The 20,104-nt window shown below is 39.9% G+C and overlaps 3 protein-coding genes across 28 annotated transcripts in view; 2 read left to right on the forward strand and 1 right to left on the reverse strand.

Moving 5' to 3' along the window:
• Positions 1 to 6,178, forward strand: part of ppfibp2b (PPFIA binding protein 2b) — a 77,253-nt gene extending 71,075 nt beyond the window's left edge. For 20 of the 26 annotated variants that reach the window (XM_077568497.1, XM_077568487.1, XM_077568485.1 and 17 more), the window contains 3 exons: positions 417 to 599; positions 2,621 to 2,686; positions 3,812 to 4,865. In XM_077568497.1, coding sequence (XP_077424623.1) covers positions 417 to 599; positions 2,621 to 2,686; positions 3,812 to 3,874 — 312 coding nt within the window. In that variant the 3' untranslated portion in view covers positions 3,875 to 4,865. Of the gene's footprint in view, positions 1 to 416; positions 600 to 710; positions 1,387 to 2,620; positions 2,687 to 3,811; positions 4,866 to 5,809 lie in introns of those variants that run through there. The other 6 variants (XM_077568502.1, XM_077568508.1, XM_077568509.1 and 3 more) reach the window with 3 other exon arrangements.
• Positions 6,179 to 6,237: 59 nt separating this feature from the next.
• rep15 (RAB15 effector protein) lies at positions 6,238 to 13,114 on the forward strand. The gene is made up of 4 exons (XM_077568515.1): positions 6,238 to 7,499; positions 7,585 to 7,727; positions 8,775 to 9,093; positions 10,620 to 13,114. The coding sequence occupies exons 3-4, from the start codon at positions 8,818 to 8,820 to the stop codon at positions 11,163 to 11,165; spliced, it is 822 nt and encodes a 273-aa protein (XP_077424641.1). The 5' UTR covers positions 6,238 to 7,499; positions 7,585 to 7,727; positions 8,775 to 8,817; the 3' UTR covers positions 11,166 to 13,114.
• Positions 13,115 to 13,345: 231 nt separating this feature from the next.
• Positions 13,346 to 19,989, reverse strand: poglut3 (protein O-glucosyltransferase 3). The gene is made up of 6 exons (XM_077568513.1): positions 19,456 to 19,989; positions 19,097 to 19,294; positions 17,264 to 17,547; positions 16,933 to 17,143; positions 14,443 to 14,639; positions 13,346 to 14,365 (listed from the first exon to the last, which is right to left on the reverse strand). The coding sequence occupies exons 1-6, from the start codon at positions 19,688 to 19,690 to the stop codon at positions 13,925 to 13,927; spliced, it is 1,566 nt and encodes a 521-aa protein (XP_077424639.1). The 5' UTR covers positions 19,691 to 19,989; the 3' UTR covers positions 13,346 to 13,924.
• Between the last annotated feature and the right edge of the window lie 115 nt (positions 19,990 to 20,104).

Genomic DNA, 20,104 nt, shown 5'->3' on the forward strand with positions numbered 1-20,104 from the left:
ATTAATGTCAAGATTTTTTTTGTGTGACTTCCCCTTTAAAGTAGTGATGGAAAAATGAAGCTTCATGAAGTTCATGTGATATTTTTTTACTCCTAGATGGATCTTTGTTTAAAGATAAAAGCTAGTGCATTGAAAATTGATTAAATTTCCATATTTCAACCAATGGCCCCATCTAGAGTAGAAACATCACAAGTGGTTCATGAAGCTTCATTTTCCTTGTCATTACATTAAATGTAATAACACTTCCACAAAGTTCTACTTTCTTTATTAAACTACTTTTTGGATGAGTCTGTAGCAGATGAATAATATTCCTATTAATTTTAAGAGGGAAAGATATAATTTGAAATAAAGGTGCTGTAATGGAATGAATTTTGCTGTGTAACAAATATGCTGGTGTTTTTGTCTTTATGTCGTAGCCCAAAAAGTTGGGCTTCTCAAACTTGACGCATTTGCGAAGGCGGCGGCCAGATGAATCCACAGACTACGTTTGCCCCGTTGAGTCAGCAGGGCCTCTTGAGGGACGTTCACTACACTATCACTACAACAACAACAACAAGTTGAGAGGCCCGAGTCCCATCGTGGACCCCTCCAGGCAGCACGTAAGGCCCAACGGCGAACAATGACGCCTCTCCATCACATCTCCAAAACGCGGCCATCATCTTGATTGTGCAGCAGCCAATCACTACCACTGTTCCTTCCTTTGCTTGCAGCCCTCAATACCTCAGCCCGCATCCCACCCCTACCCCGCCCATCCATGTGAGCCGGTGCCTTGACAAGTGACGTTGCGATAAAGCTGCCTGGTGGCTCTCCAATCACAGCTGCCTGTCGGGATGGATCTAGTCGGCTTCATGTATTATTGCTCAGGTGCTTCACAAAGCAACCTCAGCTTTCTTTCCCGGTGACAGTTTAACGGCACGATTCATAGTATTAAGCGGTTCTTCTCACCATTGTGCACCAAGTGATGACTTTATATTTGTGCAAATTCACTCAGGCTCCATTTCTACTTATTTTCCAGCCTGATTGCAGTTTTACCACACGCTTGAAATAAACTTGAGACATAGTTGCTTTTTTTTATTAGAGAATTGTATTTATTATTTATGTCATTGCAGAGCCAAACATGAAAGAAAATGCTTGTTTTGGAAACAGATTAATTGATTTTGTACAATGTCTTTATTTTATAGCAGCATATATGGCTTTTTATACTAAATGAATTAATGCTTCTTTGAAGAACTCTACAATGTCATGTAATTAGAAGAAAGATGGAAATAAACAATTGTGTGTGCGTGCCCGCGTGTGTGCAAATAACACTGTAGGCATTATTTTTAAAAGTCTGAATGCTTTCAAATTCTAAATGTCAATTACACAAATTAAAATCCTTCCAATATTTTTTGTTTTAATGACTCTGTTTCACTCACTGGAAATGATTTTCAAATGTATCTATTTGTACTTGTAAATGGAGGCTTTACTCAAATTACATTATTGTTTCCATCTAATATATCATACTTTGCATTGTGCCTGTGTACTTAAGTTGGAGTAATTTTTATGTGACAGTCTTAGGAAACATATGATAGCTGAGTGGGTAACTCAACACCACTGACCTTGAGCACAGGGATTGGGTGTCATGAAGGGTGTCCGGTGTAAAAACTGTCCAACATATCATGTGGGTGACTTGCTGTGTTGACCCCTGACAGGGGCGAGTTGCTGCTTTTTAGTAAATGTTGGTCATAAAATTAGCATTAGTTTTAACTACAGCTTTACTATACCCCTGCCCATTTCTTGGTCACGTTATAACTTATCAGTATGTGTATTTTTTTTTTTAGAACCCCATGTTGGATCAAAATCTTGATCTTGCGGTTTTAAGAGTGTATTCGTATGTTGAATGATTATAATGGATTGTAACAAAGTTCAACTTATCACGTCATTTTGAAGTATAATATTAGAATATATAATTTACAAAAAAATATTTATTTTTCATCTCAGCTCACCATTTTTCCGTTTCAACCTTAACATTCAAAAGGAAATACTTTCACACTATTTGCTACTTGCCATCTTACGTTGAACCAACCAGAGAGCAAGTCTGGCAAAAGGAGGCAATTAGGAAAGATGGACTGACAAATTTATTGACTCCGCATCTGAAATATGCTCTCCGAAGTAACGTGCCACAAAACCCAATTGGACAATATGTGAAGAATAGCACCAATCAGCCTGCCGATCTTCAGCTTCATCCTCAGAGCTCACTCGTGAACACAAGACCCCAAGATAAGAAGTCCACTTTTTCAGCATATTTGCAGTATCAGCAAATATGACTTCAATACGTGAATAGAACATGCAGAGCTGCAGTTTTGTTAATTTAGCATCAAAGAGCTCACTTCCATATTGGAAAGGTGGACATGAAAACCTGTGCTTTTCAAAAAAATATATTTACGTAAGTTAAAAATACAAATCAGTAGTGTATTAAATCGTTCTTTGAAGTGCATTGTCCCACAGCACCCGCATCATCCCTTAATCCTCCATCCTCATCCTCAACATCATATTGGCTGACCAGGCTGCTGCCTGCGCACACACACAATCACAGTTCATCATAATTCACTATTTGTACGTGCATGTGTGTGTGTTGCAGATGCGGATCACAAGGGGCACCATTTTACAAATCGAAGCGCTTTCTGAAAGCATCAACAACATGACAGTAAGCAGCAGCATACGGGGAGTTTCTGTGCAGGGGGAACGCCAAACATACACGAAGGAAATTGCTCGGAAAATCTGCCCTTAAAGTCAGAGAAGTCATGAACACAACAGTAGTAGACCAAACTAGAGCTCACTTTAGTGAACCTCATTTGGGCGCTGCTTTTTCTTTGGTAAGGACTCTAAAGAGAATGTAAGAGAAGAATACGTACAGCAGACATTATGTTAGGAAGCAGACTGACATTCAAAGTGTGTTAATCTTCTGTTTTAAGTTTTACGCAAGTGGTAAATGGTAAGCAGATTTACTGAACATGTACTGTGACATCAATGTAAATAAATCTAAATCAATGAATCTGACAAAATAAGTTGTGTGCTCGATCCCATAAAATTGATTGGATTACAAATTACAACCTCTGGTTTGGACATTGTCAGGTTTCCATCCAAATGTTTCGAAATTTTAATGCGAATTTTGTGAAAATGCGCAAAACGGACATGCGACTTTGCCCGTTTCCATCCACCCGCTCTTCTTTTGCGAATATGTGACGCGAGATGACGATGAAGTGACGGAATTTTGGGTCAATGGGGAGTTCCAGGAGGGAATGTTGGTTTTGACTGACTGAACGGAAGAAGTTTGTCTTGTTGGCTTCCCTCCCGCATGTAAGTAAAGTGTCTCGTTACATTGAGAGCTGATGTTAATAAAGCCATATAAAATTGCACTAATGTTTTTTTTAAATTAATTAATTATAAAAAGAATCGTGTTTCTTCGTCTCCCCAAACATATCTTACTTTATCATCCGCCATTTATTGTGACTACAAACGTGCGTGTGACGTAGTATCGGTCAAAACGTGAGACGTATATCCGGTCTTGTAGTCGCTTATTCGCAAAACCTGTTTCCAACGCCAAAATGCGCATTTTCCTTTTTTCGATACGCTTAAAAAAAAAAACACCCTCTCAAAGCGTAAAAACTTTATTCGAATTCTTGGCTCTTTTCCCCTCGAATTTCTGAATTTCTTGAAAATTCGAATACAAAATAGGTGGATGGAAACCCATCACACAAAAGATAACTTGTTTGAATATGACACGGGCCAACTGTTGTCTGAACCATATCCCATCATGCTTTGCTTCCAGTACCTGCTCAGCCGCGACGAGGCGCAGAAGGAGCTGAGGCAGTCCCAGACGGCGCTGGTTTGAAACAACTTCATGTGACGCTGACCGCTGACCAAACTATGTACAGTACAAAGCATCTACTGCAACAAGCCACGGCAGTCAAAGCAAAGTGGAAAGCCGTTTTGTGCAATGAGACAATCTGACCAACATGTTACATACTATACAATTTGCTTTTTGCAAATCTCACGTGTCCAAATTTGGTCAATTACATATCTTTTCACAAATCACTCAGTGTCCACTTGGATTATGTTATTCTTTTTCAAATAACTGACCAATCTACAGTGTTATTAAAAATGGCTTGCGCTCTTTCACAGTGCAATGTTAATGGCTCAACAAACATGTATGTATCATACAAGTGATGATTTTGGAGGTCTGCTCGACACCAGCGACAAGTTGAATACATTTTGAGAGAGACTGATTCCATTTTATAGCCAGATTTTTTGTTTAAGATTGTATAGTACGAATTTGCTACTGGTTAGATAGTGTTATTGGATGTTGATTGCAATACATAAGAGTGTGTAGGTTTGGGTCTAACGTGGTAAAAAAAAAAAAAAAAAGCTATAAAATACATGCACAAATACCTCAATTGTTTTAAGAAAACATGTGAGATATACTGTATAAAATTATGTTAATTACCTATTTTCTTAACTCATTCACTCCCTAGCCATTTTCACTGAAGCAACCCCCTTCGCTCCCAGCTGTTTTACTGGATTTTGACTGATTTTGCACCTCTACTTCTGCTTTAAAAATACATTTCTTTTTATAGAATACACTAGTAGTGGCACTGCAGAGTTGTTGTTACCTCCAGCAACGGACGTCGGCTCACTCCGTGTACGAAATATTGGTTCCGGCTCTTCCGGGTCGCGCAAATATGTTTTTAAAAATACTGTACAAAGTATTTTGATGTAAATATCAACTTTAACGGTGAAATCCGACTTAAGTCGAAATTCGGGTTACATCGCCAGCGTAGGAACGGAACTCCGCCATAACTTGAGGACTCCCTTTTAGTCTATAGCAGTGGTGTCCAAACTCGGTCCTCGGGGGCCGGTAGTCCCGCAGGTTTTGGATATTTCTCTCCTCCAACACAGCTGAAGCTCATCAGCAAGCTCTACTAAGCCTGATAACAATCCTGTTGATTGAAACAGGTGCGTTGGAGCAGGGAAACCTCCAAAACCTGCAGGACTACCGGCCCCCGAGGACCGAGTTTGGACACCACTGGTCTATAGGTTGTGTGTATGGAGGTACGGAGGTACAAAGTTGTGTTCCACCACCAACAGAGGAGTAGAGAGTGAAATGTACTGGTCAGGCCAATAGAACATTTCCAAATGAAGGGAAGTTTACAGAACAAAAGAAACGCTAATTCAGCAGAAATGTTGGCGCTCATTCACCAACAATCTGTTGGATTAAAATTCTTCTCTGTTCTTGACTGTTCCAACCTTGTGTGTACTGCTCGTGGCAACAAGTCTTGTCAAACTAGCCTAATGCTAACACATGATATAAATACAATAGGTCAGCTAATGGTTAGTGTCTTTGTTGAAGTGTTGTTATATTTAAAGAGGAAGTCCACCTTAAACATTTTTTTACAATAATATATTATGACCTCACCATTTTAAACATGGCATTCTGATTAATATTACATTTGTGGAATATGAGTTATGAAGCAAAATCCAGCCATTTTTATTCATCGCAGGGGGCAGCCATTTTGACACTTGCACAGTTGACTGAAGATGACATCAAAGTTGCTCACCTGTTTTTTGAAGCTGAGCTGTGATTGGTTGTTACCTAAGACCTGGGCAACTGTGATGTCATTTTCACTTGACAATAATTGGCAAAATGGACGCCTTCTTAGAGAGAGAGAGAAAGAGAAAGAATCTCACTGCTGGGCAAGGTGGAGGAGACACAGCTGGAGAAGGAGCCAGGTGCACGCAATCACAATGTGGAACTTCATTCTCTACCTAGATTTCCTGCACCTGCTGAAGCCGTAGCCTTGCCTACCTGCGGAAGTCAACCCGCCTGTGGATTGCTTACTCCCTGCCTGGACTCAACGCCCCTTGCTCTGCTCCTCACATATATTTTCACTGATTAAAAGACTCACAAGTGACTATGCCTTCCTCACGTGGGTCCTCCTCCCAGGCCTTCGAACCCTAACAGTTTGATTCCACTCTTCAGTGGAGCCCACAAAAAATCGGAGGGTTGCGTCAGGAATTACTGTAAAAAAACAAAAAAACAACAACAACTGCCAAACAAGTCATGATTGACTCACTGTGACAACTACATTTTGTGCTGGCCTGGCTCATCCGAGCTAAGTGGAAATCTATACCGTGGACAGACAGTAATACCTGTATATGTATGTATATGTATATGTATATGTATATATATATATATATATATATATATATATATATATATATATATATATATATATATATATATATATATGTATATATTTACTTTATTGGGGGTGCAAATGTCACATTTGTGTTACGTGTTGTGCTATTCATGGGAGCTGTTAAACAGAATTAATTTGCAAGTGTTTATTCAATTCTTGCCTGTTTTCTTAAGGTGGACTCAATTTGACTCTCACGATCACAAGAGTATCTGTTGCTTGTCAATATAATTGAGATAAATAAATAAGACATTGTAATTCCTTTAAAACAGATAATTATATTTTGCACACGTCAATGAGTGTTGCTTTAGTACATCACCAAAGCCACGCCCCACCCCCCAAATAAACGATGATTAAGTCCCTTTGCAAAGCCCTGTACTTGGGAAATTCACTATGCAACAGACATGTCCACATATGAATTACCCACTACTGTAGTATTAGAAATGCAATTCACTGCAGCTAATATAGGGCTTACACAATGATGAAACTATATCAGAGGAACCATTTGTCAATTTTATTCAGCAACTCCAGATGGTAGCTCATGTACATAATATCATCAGCTATATTTCTGGCTTAAAAAATTGTTTTTAGGTAAAGAACATCATTGACAACCACATTCAAACGTGGTGGTAATAGTGTGATGGTCCGGGGCTATTTGCTAATTCAGGACCTGGACAACTTGCTGCAATCGATGGAACCATGAATTCTGCTCTTTAGCAGAAAATCCTGAAGGAGGACAGTTTGTGACCTCAAGATGAAGTGCATTTGGGTTCTACATCACAACAATGATCAAAAACACACCAGCAGGTAAAAAAAAAAGGAGAAGACATTTTTATAATGGCCTAGTCGAAGTCCAGACTTGGAGATGTGACACTCTGTGCCAGTTATAGTAAACACTTGCACTTGTGTTTTAGCTTTGGGTTTACTAGAGTCTGAGTATGTATGTATATTATGTATGTGGTGTTTAAATCAGTAGTGGTAGTAGCAGGCCTGGTGACCAGCAGTTCTTGTTTTGAGAAACTTTCCATGAATAGTGTTCCAGTTAAATAATGTGCATAATTGAATATATCAGTTTGGGTGTTCGTTTTCCCAAGCCTTGAAAATCCCCATGTCCTTTTTTATCGCTATTACTTTTGCTCCACTTTTAAAAACCACCGTCCTCATTTGAGCCTCCCTTGAAAAACAGAGAAAGGAAACTTGTTTACTCGTCAAACCCTTCAGGCCAACCACAGTCCACAAGATGCTTCTTTGAGTTTATAACTGGTAAGATAACTTTTTGTTGACTTATGTAAAATGTCGTAAATGACAAAAACCCCACCCATGCTAAAACACTGTCACCTCCCATTAGAAGCTGGGATGGAAAGTCCTTGGAAGGTCCTGTTCACACCCAAAAACACACACACACACCTTGAGTTTGTGAGCAGGCCAGGGAAGAGGAGTAGAGGGCAGGAACTGGACTTGGAACTACATACAACATCCAGGCCCATCCTGGTGAGTACTCCATTTTATTTGCAAAGCTTGATTATTATTATTTTTTGCACATATTTGTTATAATGACTATAATGAAAGCGGCAGTACTCCATATGGCAGTACAGTTGAATCTCCCCAGTGTCCCATAATCCAATCTGTGGTTTCCAATTAGCTCTAATTCTTAATCATATATTTTTTTATCATTTTAAAATTAGGGCAGCACGGTGGCTGACTGGTTAGCACGTCCGCCTCCCAGTGCTGAGGACGTGAGATCGAGTCCGGGTTTCGGCCTTCCTGGGTGGAGTTTGCATGTTCTCCCTGTGCTTGCGTGGGTTTTCACCGGGTACTCCGGTTTCCTCCCACATTCCAAAGACATGCATGGTAGGTTAATTGAACACTCCAAATTGTCCATAGGTGTGATTGTGAGTATGGTTGTTTGTCTCTGTGTGCCCTGTGATTGGCTGGCAACCAGTTCAGGGTGTACCCTGCCTACTGCCCGAAGCCAGCTGGGATAGGCTCCAGCACCCCCGCGACCCTTGTGAGGAAAAGCGGTCAAGAAAATGGATGGATGGATGGATTTTAAAATTAGAACTTGTAATTAAGTTGAAACCTTTCCCGTGTCAAACTTTCACTATCATAAAACAGCCATAACTGCACATAGCCTTGCAGGATTTTCCCGGTCTTTTTATTTTTAATGCTCACAATATGATCGACCAGAAGACTGCATAATCTCAGTTGAATTATTTACTGGATGCCGTAAAGATCGAGTACACAGCCTTTTTCTCTTAATATGCGGAAGAAGGTCTAATCTGTCCAAAATGGTTTCTACTGTTATCCTGTCTTGACCGTCAAACCCGAGCTCAGCCAAGCCCATGTGACCTGATGGTCTTAACTGGTTTCAACTAGATAAGTGTGCCAGAGTGTAGACAGATAAGTAGGAAGACGCCAAGAAAGAATAAGTCACAGCGACACAACGGCCTAGCAAGGCAGGGTCTCATTCTACATACTTACATACATACTCAGTGTCAGCGTCTACTCAGCTATGCTCCTTCTTACTCTTCTCCCCAGTGTATTGGTGAGACCACCCTCTGATCTCCACTGTCCGTCTACCATGGGCGAGAACATGAGTAAACCCTCCGCTAAGCCCTTTCAGGATGTCAGCTTTTTCACCTCTTTCAAGCCCTACAACCCTCCCGCCACCAATAACAACACACCCCCTCGACCAAGCATCTTCTCAACGCTGAGACGACCCCCGGTCGCCAAGTCCAATGATTTCATCCCGCTCTTCAGTGACTGCATCACTGCTGCCTCATCTCGAACTCAGGAGTACCTCCTCTTCAAGGACCCCGAGGACAAGTTCCACCCCAGCCCAGAGGTCCTCACTCAGGTAATATGGACCTTGATTATATCCTGAGGTTGCACTTGCCATGCTGTGTACTAAAATGGAAAAGGCTCTAGTAGAAGTACCGATAGATTTGAAATATAATGACATCCACCACACATATCAGCAGAGCACAGAATCTGTCTGCCTGTGCCTGGATCAAATCCACCAACTGCACCACAACTTAGACCTGTTTCACGTGATCTAAAGTCCAGTCTACTTTCTGTCACCAAACTGTCAGGTGCACAGGGCGCATATAATAGGAAATGCCCTCAGCTTGCTGGAACTTCCAACAAGTTCCCACACGGTGACTTGCCCTGACACGAAAATGAAGATGTGCCAGTTTTTATGCCGAGTGCACGTGCGTCAAGCTATGAAAATAGGGCCCACAGTATTAAAGTGTTTTTCACTATTTCAGTTTTCCTGAATGTTTTTGGGATTGTGGCTACAAAAGCAGTCCCTTCTTCACCCTTTATACAATAACTGAATGCCTTTGTTCACACCAGGAGTTATCCGGCACAATTTTGTCATGCAGTTAACTCGCTAGCTATGCGTGCACACTCAAAAAAACATCTCCCCTTCAGATAATATGCATGTATGGTTGCAATAGAGCACCTCGTTGTCTGCCAAAAAAAAAAAAAAGTGGTCGGACAAATATGTGCAATATGAATTCACATGTATGAGGGAACCTATGGTGTTCCACAGGGTTCAATTCTGTGGCCTCTGCTGTTTTCATTGTATCAGCTGCCCCTGGGTTACACGGTTACACCTTAAGAAAACAGTGGTGGTTCTTTTAAAGTCCTCTATAAATATGGAGTTGCGTTGCGTGATGGGACTCAGCATCCTAACTGCATGATTTGCGATGACACGTTGAGTAATTCTGGTCGAACACAACTCGCTATCTAGCAAAACTAAAAGAGGAAGTGAACTTTCAACATTTCTTGACAACAATATATAATATGTGACCTCACTAGTTATGCAGCAAAATCCAGCCATTTTTATCCATATCAGGGGGCGGCCATTTTGCCACTTGCCACACAGTTGCTCAGGCAACGACCAATCACAGCTCGCCTGTTTTCTGAAGCTGAGCTGTGATTGGTTGTTACCTGAGACCTGAGCAACTGTGATGTCATTTTCAGTCAACAGCAACTTGTGGCAAAATGGCCGCCTTCTGATATTGATAAAAAACTGCTGGATTTTGCTGCTTAACTCATATTCCACCAACGCAATAATAACTGTATTTAAAGTAGTGAGGCTGCATAAATCATATTATTGCCAATACATTTATTTTGGATTGACTTCCCTTTGAAGCTGTACAGAGATGCGGAATACAAGAACACAGTGTTTGCTGAATTCAAGGTGAAGAGAGCCAAATTTGATTAAAAGGCTACTTTCCCTGTTCATTTTGTTCACCATTAAGCACTATACTATGTGTTGAGAAAAAAAAAAAATTGTAAGCTCAAACATGTGCCACTCACTGTCACGTTGTGTTGCTATGAGAAGAATTTATCCTAAAGCATCTCTTTCCACAGATCTTCCTAATGACTTACGTCTCCCAGAGCGTCAACCTCAACTTGACAGACATCTTCAACTGCACGGCCATGACCCCCGAGCAACGAATTCTTCTGGGGGCTGACTGGGTGTGGGCCGTGTTGGAGAAGTCCACCAAGAACCCTCGCATCCAGATAGCCGTGCAGGTGCTCCACCTGTCCGACAAGGAGGGCGGCGAAGAGGACGGCGTCCTCCCGGAGACGTGCAGTGAAAGCGTCCAAATGGCCCAGAGGGAGTCCAGAGACAGGAACATGTACGAGAGGATGGTGGACTTCTGCACGTCCGTCGGCAAGGACTGCTACGCTCTCTTCTTGTTCTTCGGGAGGAAAAGCGACAAGAGCAATATCTACGGCGTTCTCAGCAACAACTTCGAGGCGGCCATCGGGAAGTGCAATAAGATCGACAGAGCTCTTCTCGAGAACTTCTTCAAGGGATCGCGGTACCTGCACACACCTTCCGGAATGATGCAGTCCGTCGTCACTCGTAATGAGGGAGACCTTCTCACTCTCATGATTAAATTCAGCTGATCCCGAGATCTTGAGTTCAACATAGTCAACTGTCATAAGTCGCCGTGTAGCAAACGGGTCGGTCCCAAGCCAAACGCACTCAACCAATTTGTTCTCATTTCAGCAGAATTATCTGATCCGAATTCAATAATTATTGCTAGCATAAGTCCATTACCATCGTAGAACCTTAGATTAACTAACTCAATGTAAGTGTTTTTTGTTTTATTACTGGTCATATAAATAATGTATATTGGGTTGATTTGAACAATATTTCAAAGGGCATCCACTTCTATGGCTTTCTGTGACTCTTCCAGTGTCGGCTGCAACATAGCCTTTGTAAGAGTTAGGTGACCACTGAGCACAAGAGAGACTGGAAGAGTCACAGAAAAGACATTCTTGTAGATTAATTGGCTGATTCACGGCTCAAAAACAGTTCCTTGTTAGACAACAACAAGTTGTGCTGAAAAGTGCTGAAACACTGACCAGTTAGACATGTGCATTCAAAAGCTTAGAGAAGGTCAAATCAAGTTCACCTGTCAAGATTAATGTATTTTAAGTTAATCCTGAAAGTCCAACATCTCTAATGTTTTCTCTTGTTGTGAGTAGTGTATTTGATGAAAGCATTGATGAATGAATGTGAAGACTGCAGAAACAAGTTGCGTGCATGCAACTGACTTTTAAGGCATTCATTTATTATTGCCGGGGTTTTTTTTTTTGCTTGCTGAAAAATGAGGATGGATACTTGAAAACACTTTCTTGGTTGACTTTGAACATGTATTGAAAATGATCAGTTAATTGATTGTTAATGTGTGGATTTGGACCATAGGATGAATGTAAATTCATACTTAGTTCCAATAACTGACCTCAGGAATGCAGATGGGATAATGAAACTGGGGTCGATAATGAAACATATATACAGTCTGTACACTGTACACTGTACAGGGACGATATACAGTCCCCTCCCCCAAAAAATATTATTTGTAATCCTGGCTCAACAATAATGAATTGTCAAAAATATACCTGCTCAAATGATGAAATTGTTGCCAGTCATCAACCAAAACGTCATTTTTTTCTCCGCAAAATATGCTTAATTTCAACATGTGTATGAACTGTAGTATAAATAACACATTTACATAAAAAAAATATGCATTTACATAAATAATTCTGTTATTTCAAATGTGAATTTCATGTAGAGGTTACATACATAAGTAGTTTTATCAGGATTTCTTTATAGTTCACACCGCATGAAAAGCATAAAATATGTTTATTTTACATTGAGCCTACTTTTAGTAAGAGCAAATAGTTTCTGTTTGTGTATATTCTCAATGTGTTATTATTGTGAGACTATTGACAGTATGGATGCTCAACACAACAAACCAATTAATTACATCTCATTGACAGGCATAGAACTTGTTAGCCTCCTTCCATTGTTAGTTTTTAAAAAGGATTGTTTTTAGTGTCTTCATTTTTGTTGCTCCTTATTACTGAACACTACGACACTGTACACTTAAGACAATGGCTGCACTCGCCATAATGTAAATTAAAAAGATAAATAAAAAAATATATAAATTTTTTTCCGCTGATATTTTTACAGTAATTCAATTCAGCTAGTGTTATGTGAGTTGGAAATGCGACTTCAGGATGATATACATCACGCAGATTAATGCCCGACCCAATGCAAATGGAACATTAATTGTCTTATTTATATATCGCCTTTATGTGGCAAAAGTGTATGTGTGCGTGCGTGTGTGTATGTGGGATGGTGTGGTGGCTCGGAGTCATTATGAATCTGTGGGGGAAATTAACATGAAATTCTATTGCATGTTAATGTGCAACTGTATGCAACTAAATTGACGATGGCTGCTGTCCATTAGATGCACAAGGATGCTTTTGAGTTCAATTGGAAACATATTTATTGAAAAACATTACACAATGTATCATCACCCAACACAGGGCAGAAAAGTTAGTCAATGTTTATTTAGAGAGCATACAAATGACAATTAAGTGTGTGACCACAGCATTGTTAATATTTACACTGTGGGACGAAACCCTCTCGTCTCATTTCATAAGTAAATAAATTCAGTTTTAGCGGTGAGAATTAAATGCTTCTACTTATGTGCTTCAAACTAGAATTATGGTTGAATATTTTTGTCACTGATAAATTTCATGAATGCCTTTTCCTTCACACAATTTGTGTGGAATTTGATGTTGATTTTTTATTTATTTTTCTCATTTTGCATGATTTTTGAAAAAATTATTTTCAGTAGTGTATAAAACATAAATCTGGGAAACAGTTTGTACAAAGTAAAGGTTTAGAGGGAAGTGTATATACAGACCAACTCGAGAAGTCAAAAAAATCATCAGCAAAGGAAATAAAATTCAACAAAGTCAATTCAAAGTTATGTGATTTTTACATGCCACAAGCAAAACTGACCCAACACACACACACACACACACACACGTAACCGTTTAATTAGTTTAACAATTGAATTTTCATGTTGAAAATGAGGTAGAACAAGTTGCACCAAAACTAAGATAAATTCAACAGCAAACTTGTTTGTTAGTACAGAAATTGCCGTAAAGCACATGAATTCTAATATAATGAAAACAGCATTTACTTCAAAATGATGACTTGCTTACAAAAGGCTGTCCTTAAGTCAAACTAATATTGTTATTAAGAACATTAAACCTATGCAAGAAAAAAATTTGCTCTTTTTGTCTGGCTGTTTTTTCTTGACATATGGTCCTTGATTGGGATACGTTTACTTAACGAAGACGCGTCATAGTTCCTCTTTGGCTGTCTTTACTTCTTTGCTGCTCTCGCGCTGACACTTACACACGTTTGTGTGTTCATCCGACTGAGGCACGGCTTCCATGTCAGCATGGCGGCTCGGCCGGCCCGCCTGCCGCCCGGCGTACGTCAGCAGCACTCGGTAGTAGTAACAGTAGATTCTGCTGGGTTGCAGCAGCTCGCGGGCCGCGGCCTGACCGGCGTTGGCGATCTTTCGCGCCTCGCCGTCATTCTCTTGGGCCCATTTGATTTTTTCCAACACGTCCGACAGGTTTCTCTTGAAGGGGACGTAGTGGGTGCCAGCTTTCAGACTACTATAGAAATGTTCATAGTAGTGCGAGTCCTGCTTCAGAACCAGACTGTTGCCAAGCATCAGGTAAGGAAAACGATACGCTGCCACTGTGCCATCCACATTCACCTGATACTTGTACTGACGACGGAGAATAAAGAAACTGAATAAGAAACTCAAAACGCTTTTGCACATGGTTGCAGAGAGAGAACGCTCACCTTAAAGAAATCAAAGAATCCAACAAGCGGTGCTTTTCCAACTTGTTTCTCTCGGTCTCTGAAAAAGAACCATCCCGTGATGCCGGCATCCAAAAGCTCGGGATGATTCTTGGACAGAGACACCAGCTGTAGACGTTCTTCTCTGCTATCCCGGCCACGGAAAAAAGCACGATCCGTTTTGTTGGCCCATGATGGACCTGAAAGAGATTGTCCACGGTTTTAGCTTTTATCTGGTCCCAATCACTTGGTGGCTTTGTAAATTCGGACCGTTTCATCAGTGCCTTGAGTTCTTTCTGCACTGTAAAATACCAAAGTGAATAAACGTTGAGATTGCTTCCTTCCCTTACAGCTTGCAAGAACGTAAAGAGGAAGAATTGACGGCCATTTGAAATGCATTGGGGGGGATGAATAACAAAGATAAATCATCAATAAGAATTTTCCATGAAAAATGGGGGTTGGATCAACAACAACAAAATAATTTAAAAAATATTAGGGGGGGGGGGGGTTTAGTGAATAGGTGGGTGTCGGGCCGCAAGTATGTGGGAGTCCACTGTATAGCTAGCTGTCTATATTGTTCACAGTACAGCAAACAAAAAAGCATAAAATACAAGAACTTTAACATACCCAATTTACATTTTTTTTGAGTTACGAGCATCTCTTTGGTCTTTTTTTTTTTTTTTTTTGCTTTGGGTCGTGAGCCAAAATTTGCACTACCAGTCAGCTTCAGACACACCGCTGCTCAAGTCAAGTAAAAAGAAAAGTAGTGATAGTAGATGTTCTGTCAGATGTTTATAGAACGGGTCAAAATTCAACACACAACAACAAAATGAAGACACTCGCAAGGAGCAGGAAGGAAAGGCTCACACCAGCCAAAAAAAGACAGAACAAGAGTAAGTCTGAGCCTACCATCCAACCGACCGACCAAAAGTAAAGCTGAGGTAAATGGCAGCCTTTGGCATTTGAGAATTGCAATCTCCTACATTGCCATATTGATTTGAATTGGATTAACTGTTCAGTCCTCGCTCCAAAACCTCAACTTCAACACTTTTCATCACTTTGGACTGGATTGGACTTCAGTGGATTGTTGAACGTGCAGTCATTAAGTTTGTGTCTTGTTTGGCAAACTTGAGAGGGAAAGTTGCTGCTGATACATTTAGATGAGCGAGAAGGAGACGCCTTCACCCCAGGCTTCCTCAATCACTTGGAGATGCTTGGCAAATAGGGCTGAACATTTCTTGGAGTTCAAGTCGACATTGCAATGTACCCGTGTATAATATGCCGCATCTAATTCACCCTTAAAAAAATATAATATTTTTTTTACTCTGTGCTTGTGTATAATACGGTCCCCCGATTTGCTGGTATCCTTTATGAGCAGAGTGAATAATATGAATAAATAAAGATTCAAAACATGCCAATAAAGTGTAAATGCTTTTAAATCCAGATTAAAAACTATGCTCTTTCATATGTCAAAAGTTAGGATATTCTTTTATTTATTTTCTTTGCTTTTAAAATCGCTGCATGTAACTGCTCTTAAATCTTGTAAAGTACAAGATTTAAATTAATATGAATATGAAGCATATTAGCTACGTTGTGCACGAAAAACTCTAAAGGAAGTTATATATATATATATTTATTTATTTTTTAAATACAACCCCTACCAACTCTGGTCCTCGAGGGCCCCTATCCTGCATGTTTTAAATGTTTTCCTCCTCCAACAAACCTGACTCAAATGATCAGTATCGTTATCGAGCAGAGCTTGCGGATGAGCTGATCATTTGAATAAGGTGTGTTGGAGCAGGGAAACATCTAAAATACGCAGGATAGGGACCCTTGAGGACCAGAGTTGGTGACCTGTGGTCTAAACAACGTCACGCTTTTCATTTCTTTTAAGCCCCATGTATAATTCCCCTCTTGATTTGAGATAATTATTTTTGCCAAAACAATGAGTTTTATTCACAGGATTTTACAGAAATAGAATGTACAGTACTTTTTAAATTGTAAAGTCTGCAATCAGAAAAAAAAATCTAAGTATTACTTTGTATTTTGCAAAGCAGGAAGACAATTAGAAGAATAGAAAAAGAGCATTGTCTTGGTTATCCTGGCTGAACTCTGGCGTGACTCGGCAGTACAAATGCAGAGGCACAGAAGTTATTATGCTGATTTATTCTGCACAGCGAGTCGGCTTTAGAGTTGTGACAAATTGCATGTAAGCTTTGAATAGAGCAGCTGAATTGGTGGGATCATGTCAGGAACAATCACAATATTTGCTCAGTCAGGCTTGGTAATAAATTAAAGTTGTGCGTTTGCGTTTTCCTCCTCCACATGAATTCTGATGGCTCACACTTGCAGCAAATGATCTTCATATATAGAAATGGACCAAATTGTGAAATTAATTTCATTTGAACTTGCTGAGCCGAGAATCAAAATTCAGAACTGAAGGCCGACGGTCAAATGACCACCAAATGTTCCTGTGATTCACGAGGTCGTTACCTGTGTTGCCTTGAATGGAGAGCAGGTCATTGGTGACGCCTCGCATGCTCTCCAGTGTGGAACGAGTGACCTCGTAGGTGGGGAGGACGATATCTCGGGAGTCTGTGGAACCACACCAGGACAGGATCGGAACAGGACTTGCGTCAGCCGACCTCGTCTCCAATGGCCAGTCACCAACATTGATGTAAAACTCCACGTCAGGTACCCTCACCTTCACAGGTGGAGATTAACCATCCGGTCAGTCATCAAGCAATGACATTGGACGCTCACCAAAAGGTACGCATGAAGCATTTTTGGGGGGATGGTGCATTGAAGAATGGGAAATCGCTACCTTCCTTGTCAGGGATTGTAGCATTTCATCTGAAAACATCTTGAAGTCGGTGTATTTTCCCAGCGTTCGGCGGAACAGACGATTGTTTATGATAGCATAGTGAATGATACCTCCTCTGTTTGCAAATCTTTGAGGGCCCTGATCCCTCAGATGTTGCAGGTTGATCGTCTGGAACATTTTAAAGTCTGCCGCAATCTGAGGCTCGTTGAGTGGACACTGCATGACACTTTGCCAGGTGGCAGCGTCGGGTTCAGGACAGTCGCAGTATTCATGGTAGACTGGACCTAGACATTCAAAATGTTTTTTAAAAAAATAATACATTTCACAGTGGTTAATTTTTTTTTGTGAGAAGTAATTTAAAAAAATGAAGGTGCAGCTCCAAAAATGAACAGTGCTTAACTACATCTTACTGGTTTGACAGTTATGTTAAATTGAAAAGGTAAAGTTACTCAAGACTATTGAAAAGTTCAATGTAGTAAGGCAACTGTTAAGAGTATGGCAAGGATTATAACAGTGGAACCTCAGTTTAACGGATTAATAGAGAGAAGGAATCATACGTTAGAGCTGATTACTAGAGCAGTTTTTCGTGGCCTAAACATATTCAATATTAACTCATTCGCTGCAATTGACGGCTATAAACGTCAAAAATTCATTTGAACTATTTCTATTAGTTTAACATTTTTTTCCCACTTTTGTTAGCAAGAGTATGAAAAGCTAAAAAAAATATTGTACATTTAGAACAGATAAAAAATTTGTGATTAATCGTGAGTTGACTAGTGAAGTCATGCAATTAATTACAATTAAAAAAATTGAATCGCCTGACGCCCCTAATTTTTAATAATCATCTCGTCAGATGATTAATTTTTTTTAATTGTAATTAATTGCATGACTTCACTAGTCAACTCACGATTAAGCACAAACTTTATATCTGTTCGGAATGTACAATAAAAAAAATTCTAGGTTTTCATACTCTTGTTGACAAAACTAGAAAAAAATGTTAAACTAATAGAAATAGTTGAAATGATTTTTTATAACCGTCAATGGCAGTGAATGAGTCAAGTACAAAATTATTGTTTTGTACTTTTTTCAAAGCCTAAAAATGCATAGTACAGTACATTATTGTAAATTAATATTTGTTTATACTTTTTTTTTTTTTTTAAAAAAGCTTAAAAAACACAAAACTTTTTGAAATGTATCCAAACTAACCTTGTTGGTGCTTGGCTGTACGATAATGATGTGCATGTTCATGAGCTACGATGTTAGCACTTCCTTTTTTCACTTCCGTTGCATTTAAATGTAACTGCTGGCTCCAGTAAATACAGCAGCCATAGATAAGAATAGGTCAATATGACATGCGCCTTTAAATTAATTATTTACCAACAATGATAGTGGAACGCTAAACTAACATCTAGTACATCACCTTCACATTTGAAGGGACTCTGCCCTGCTAACATGGCCACCATGTTATGTCCATATATTGCTTGATGGGAAAGTTGCCCCTGACAACATGGCGGCCCATTGGCACGGGTTATAGTATGCTCGAGTCTACTATAAAGTTGTTTATTAATGACAAGAGAGCAGCACAGCCCGGAAACACGTGACCAATCTTTGTCTGCTGATGGTAAATTGTGGCCAATTTTGGTAGTAACTGACAGATAGGGGGCATTTTGAGTTGACTGGACACTGTCTTTTGACCATGGATTAAAGGTTTGTTGGTTCCAGGTTCGTTAAATCAAGGTTCCATTGTATTTCAATTGTTTCCTACAGGAAAATGTGTTCATGAAATACAAGCTTGACCCACATGAGGGATAGTGTTCAGGATGACAAACTGACCTGGGATGATGTAGGGAGATTTGGCAACAGCAACTTCATGGTGGAAGATCTCAACTTTAAGGCCCGTTGATGCTGTATTGTACAAGCGGTACCTCACCATGAAGGATCCATCTCCTCTGTCCAAAGGTGGGGGGACGTGGATGCGGACGTGCTCCTTCTTCTCCAGTGACGTAATCCTCACTTTAAACGTGTCTTTACCTATACGAAAACATTCACATTCAAGGAAAAGCTTATAGTAAGTAGTAGATTAACCTAAATGAACAAGCCCTTTTTCACTAGGCGAAATCATCTAATTTATCAATTTATTAGTGATATTACTGTGCTAACATTTCCATTGATAATAATAAAATAAATTGTACCTGGAGATGAACTCAGATTTTGTCCTTTAAAATCGACTGTCTGGATGAAGAAGTGGCGGACAGGCAAAACTACGTCAGGGTGAAGTCCCGGACCCCAGATGCGACAACTCCCAGGGTTAATTCCTTCGCTGTTAACAACCGTGATTTGTAAGATAATAAATATAGTGCAGACCAATTGAACACATGGTAACGCATGGTGAAAGGACGTGAGTGCGTCTATGTTACGTTTAAACATTGTATTGTAGTAGCAAAACAGCCAAAAGATTGACAGAAAACTTTCACTTCTCAGGCGACATGTTGGCTAAAATGGACACGCCCCTTAGGCGGTGATGCATTCAGGTTACGTCGAACATCTTAAGATCGCATTACTGAACTACCACAGTTCAACTTTCTCACAGGTTTGAGCAAATACAATTTTATTCCTCATGGCATACACGGCCATAGAGCCAACAGATAAACATTGTTATATTAATCTTAATTCTCTCTATGATTCATTTAGCTATTTTATGACAACAAACAGATATAGGCAGTTGCTATGTGTTCGTGCCCGCAAGGACCTCATGAGTAGCCAGCGGGCCTGTTAGAAAAATAGCTCAACGGTGATGGGAGAATTTTTTTTTTGTAGTTTTTATTTTAAAAAGTGTGAACA

This window comes from Vanacampus margaritifer, chromosome 6, assembly GCF_051991255.1.
Source record: "Vanacampus margaritifer isolate UIUO_Vmar chromosome 6, RoL_Vmar_1.0, whole genome shotgun sequence".
NCBI lineage: Eukaryota > Metazoa > Chordata > Actinopteri > Syngnathiformes > Syngnathidae > Vanacampus > Vanacampus margaritifer.

Bases quoted from the DNA above. Each gene is read 5' to 3' on its own strand.
- rep15 (XM_077568515.1), top strand. From the start codon at position 8,818: ATGGGCGAGAACATGAGTAAACCCTCCGCTAAGCCCTTTCAGGATGTC. The intron at 9,094-10,619 runs GTAATATGGACC...CTCTTTCCACAG, and splicing joins GCCCAGAGGTCCTCACTCAG to ATCTTCCTAATGACTTACGT.
- poglut3 (XM_077568513.1), bottom strand. From the start codon at position 19,690: ATGTTTAAACGTAACATAGACGCACTCACGTCCTTTCACCATGCGTTA. The intron at 19,295-19,455 runs GTACAATTTATT...GTTTTCGTATAG, and splicing joins AAATCTGAGTTCATCTCCAG to GTAAAGACACGTTTAAAGTG. The intron at 17,144-17,263 runs GTAGCGATTTCC...CCACCTGTGAAG, and splicing joins TACAATCCCTGACAAGGAAG to GTGAGGGTACCTGACGTGGA.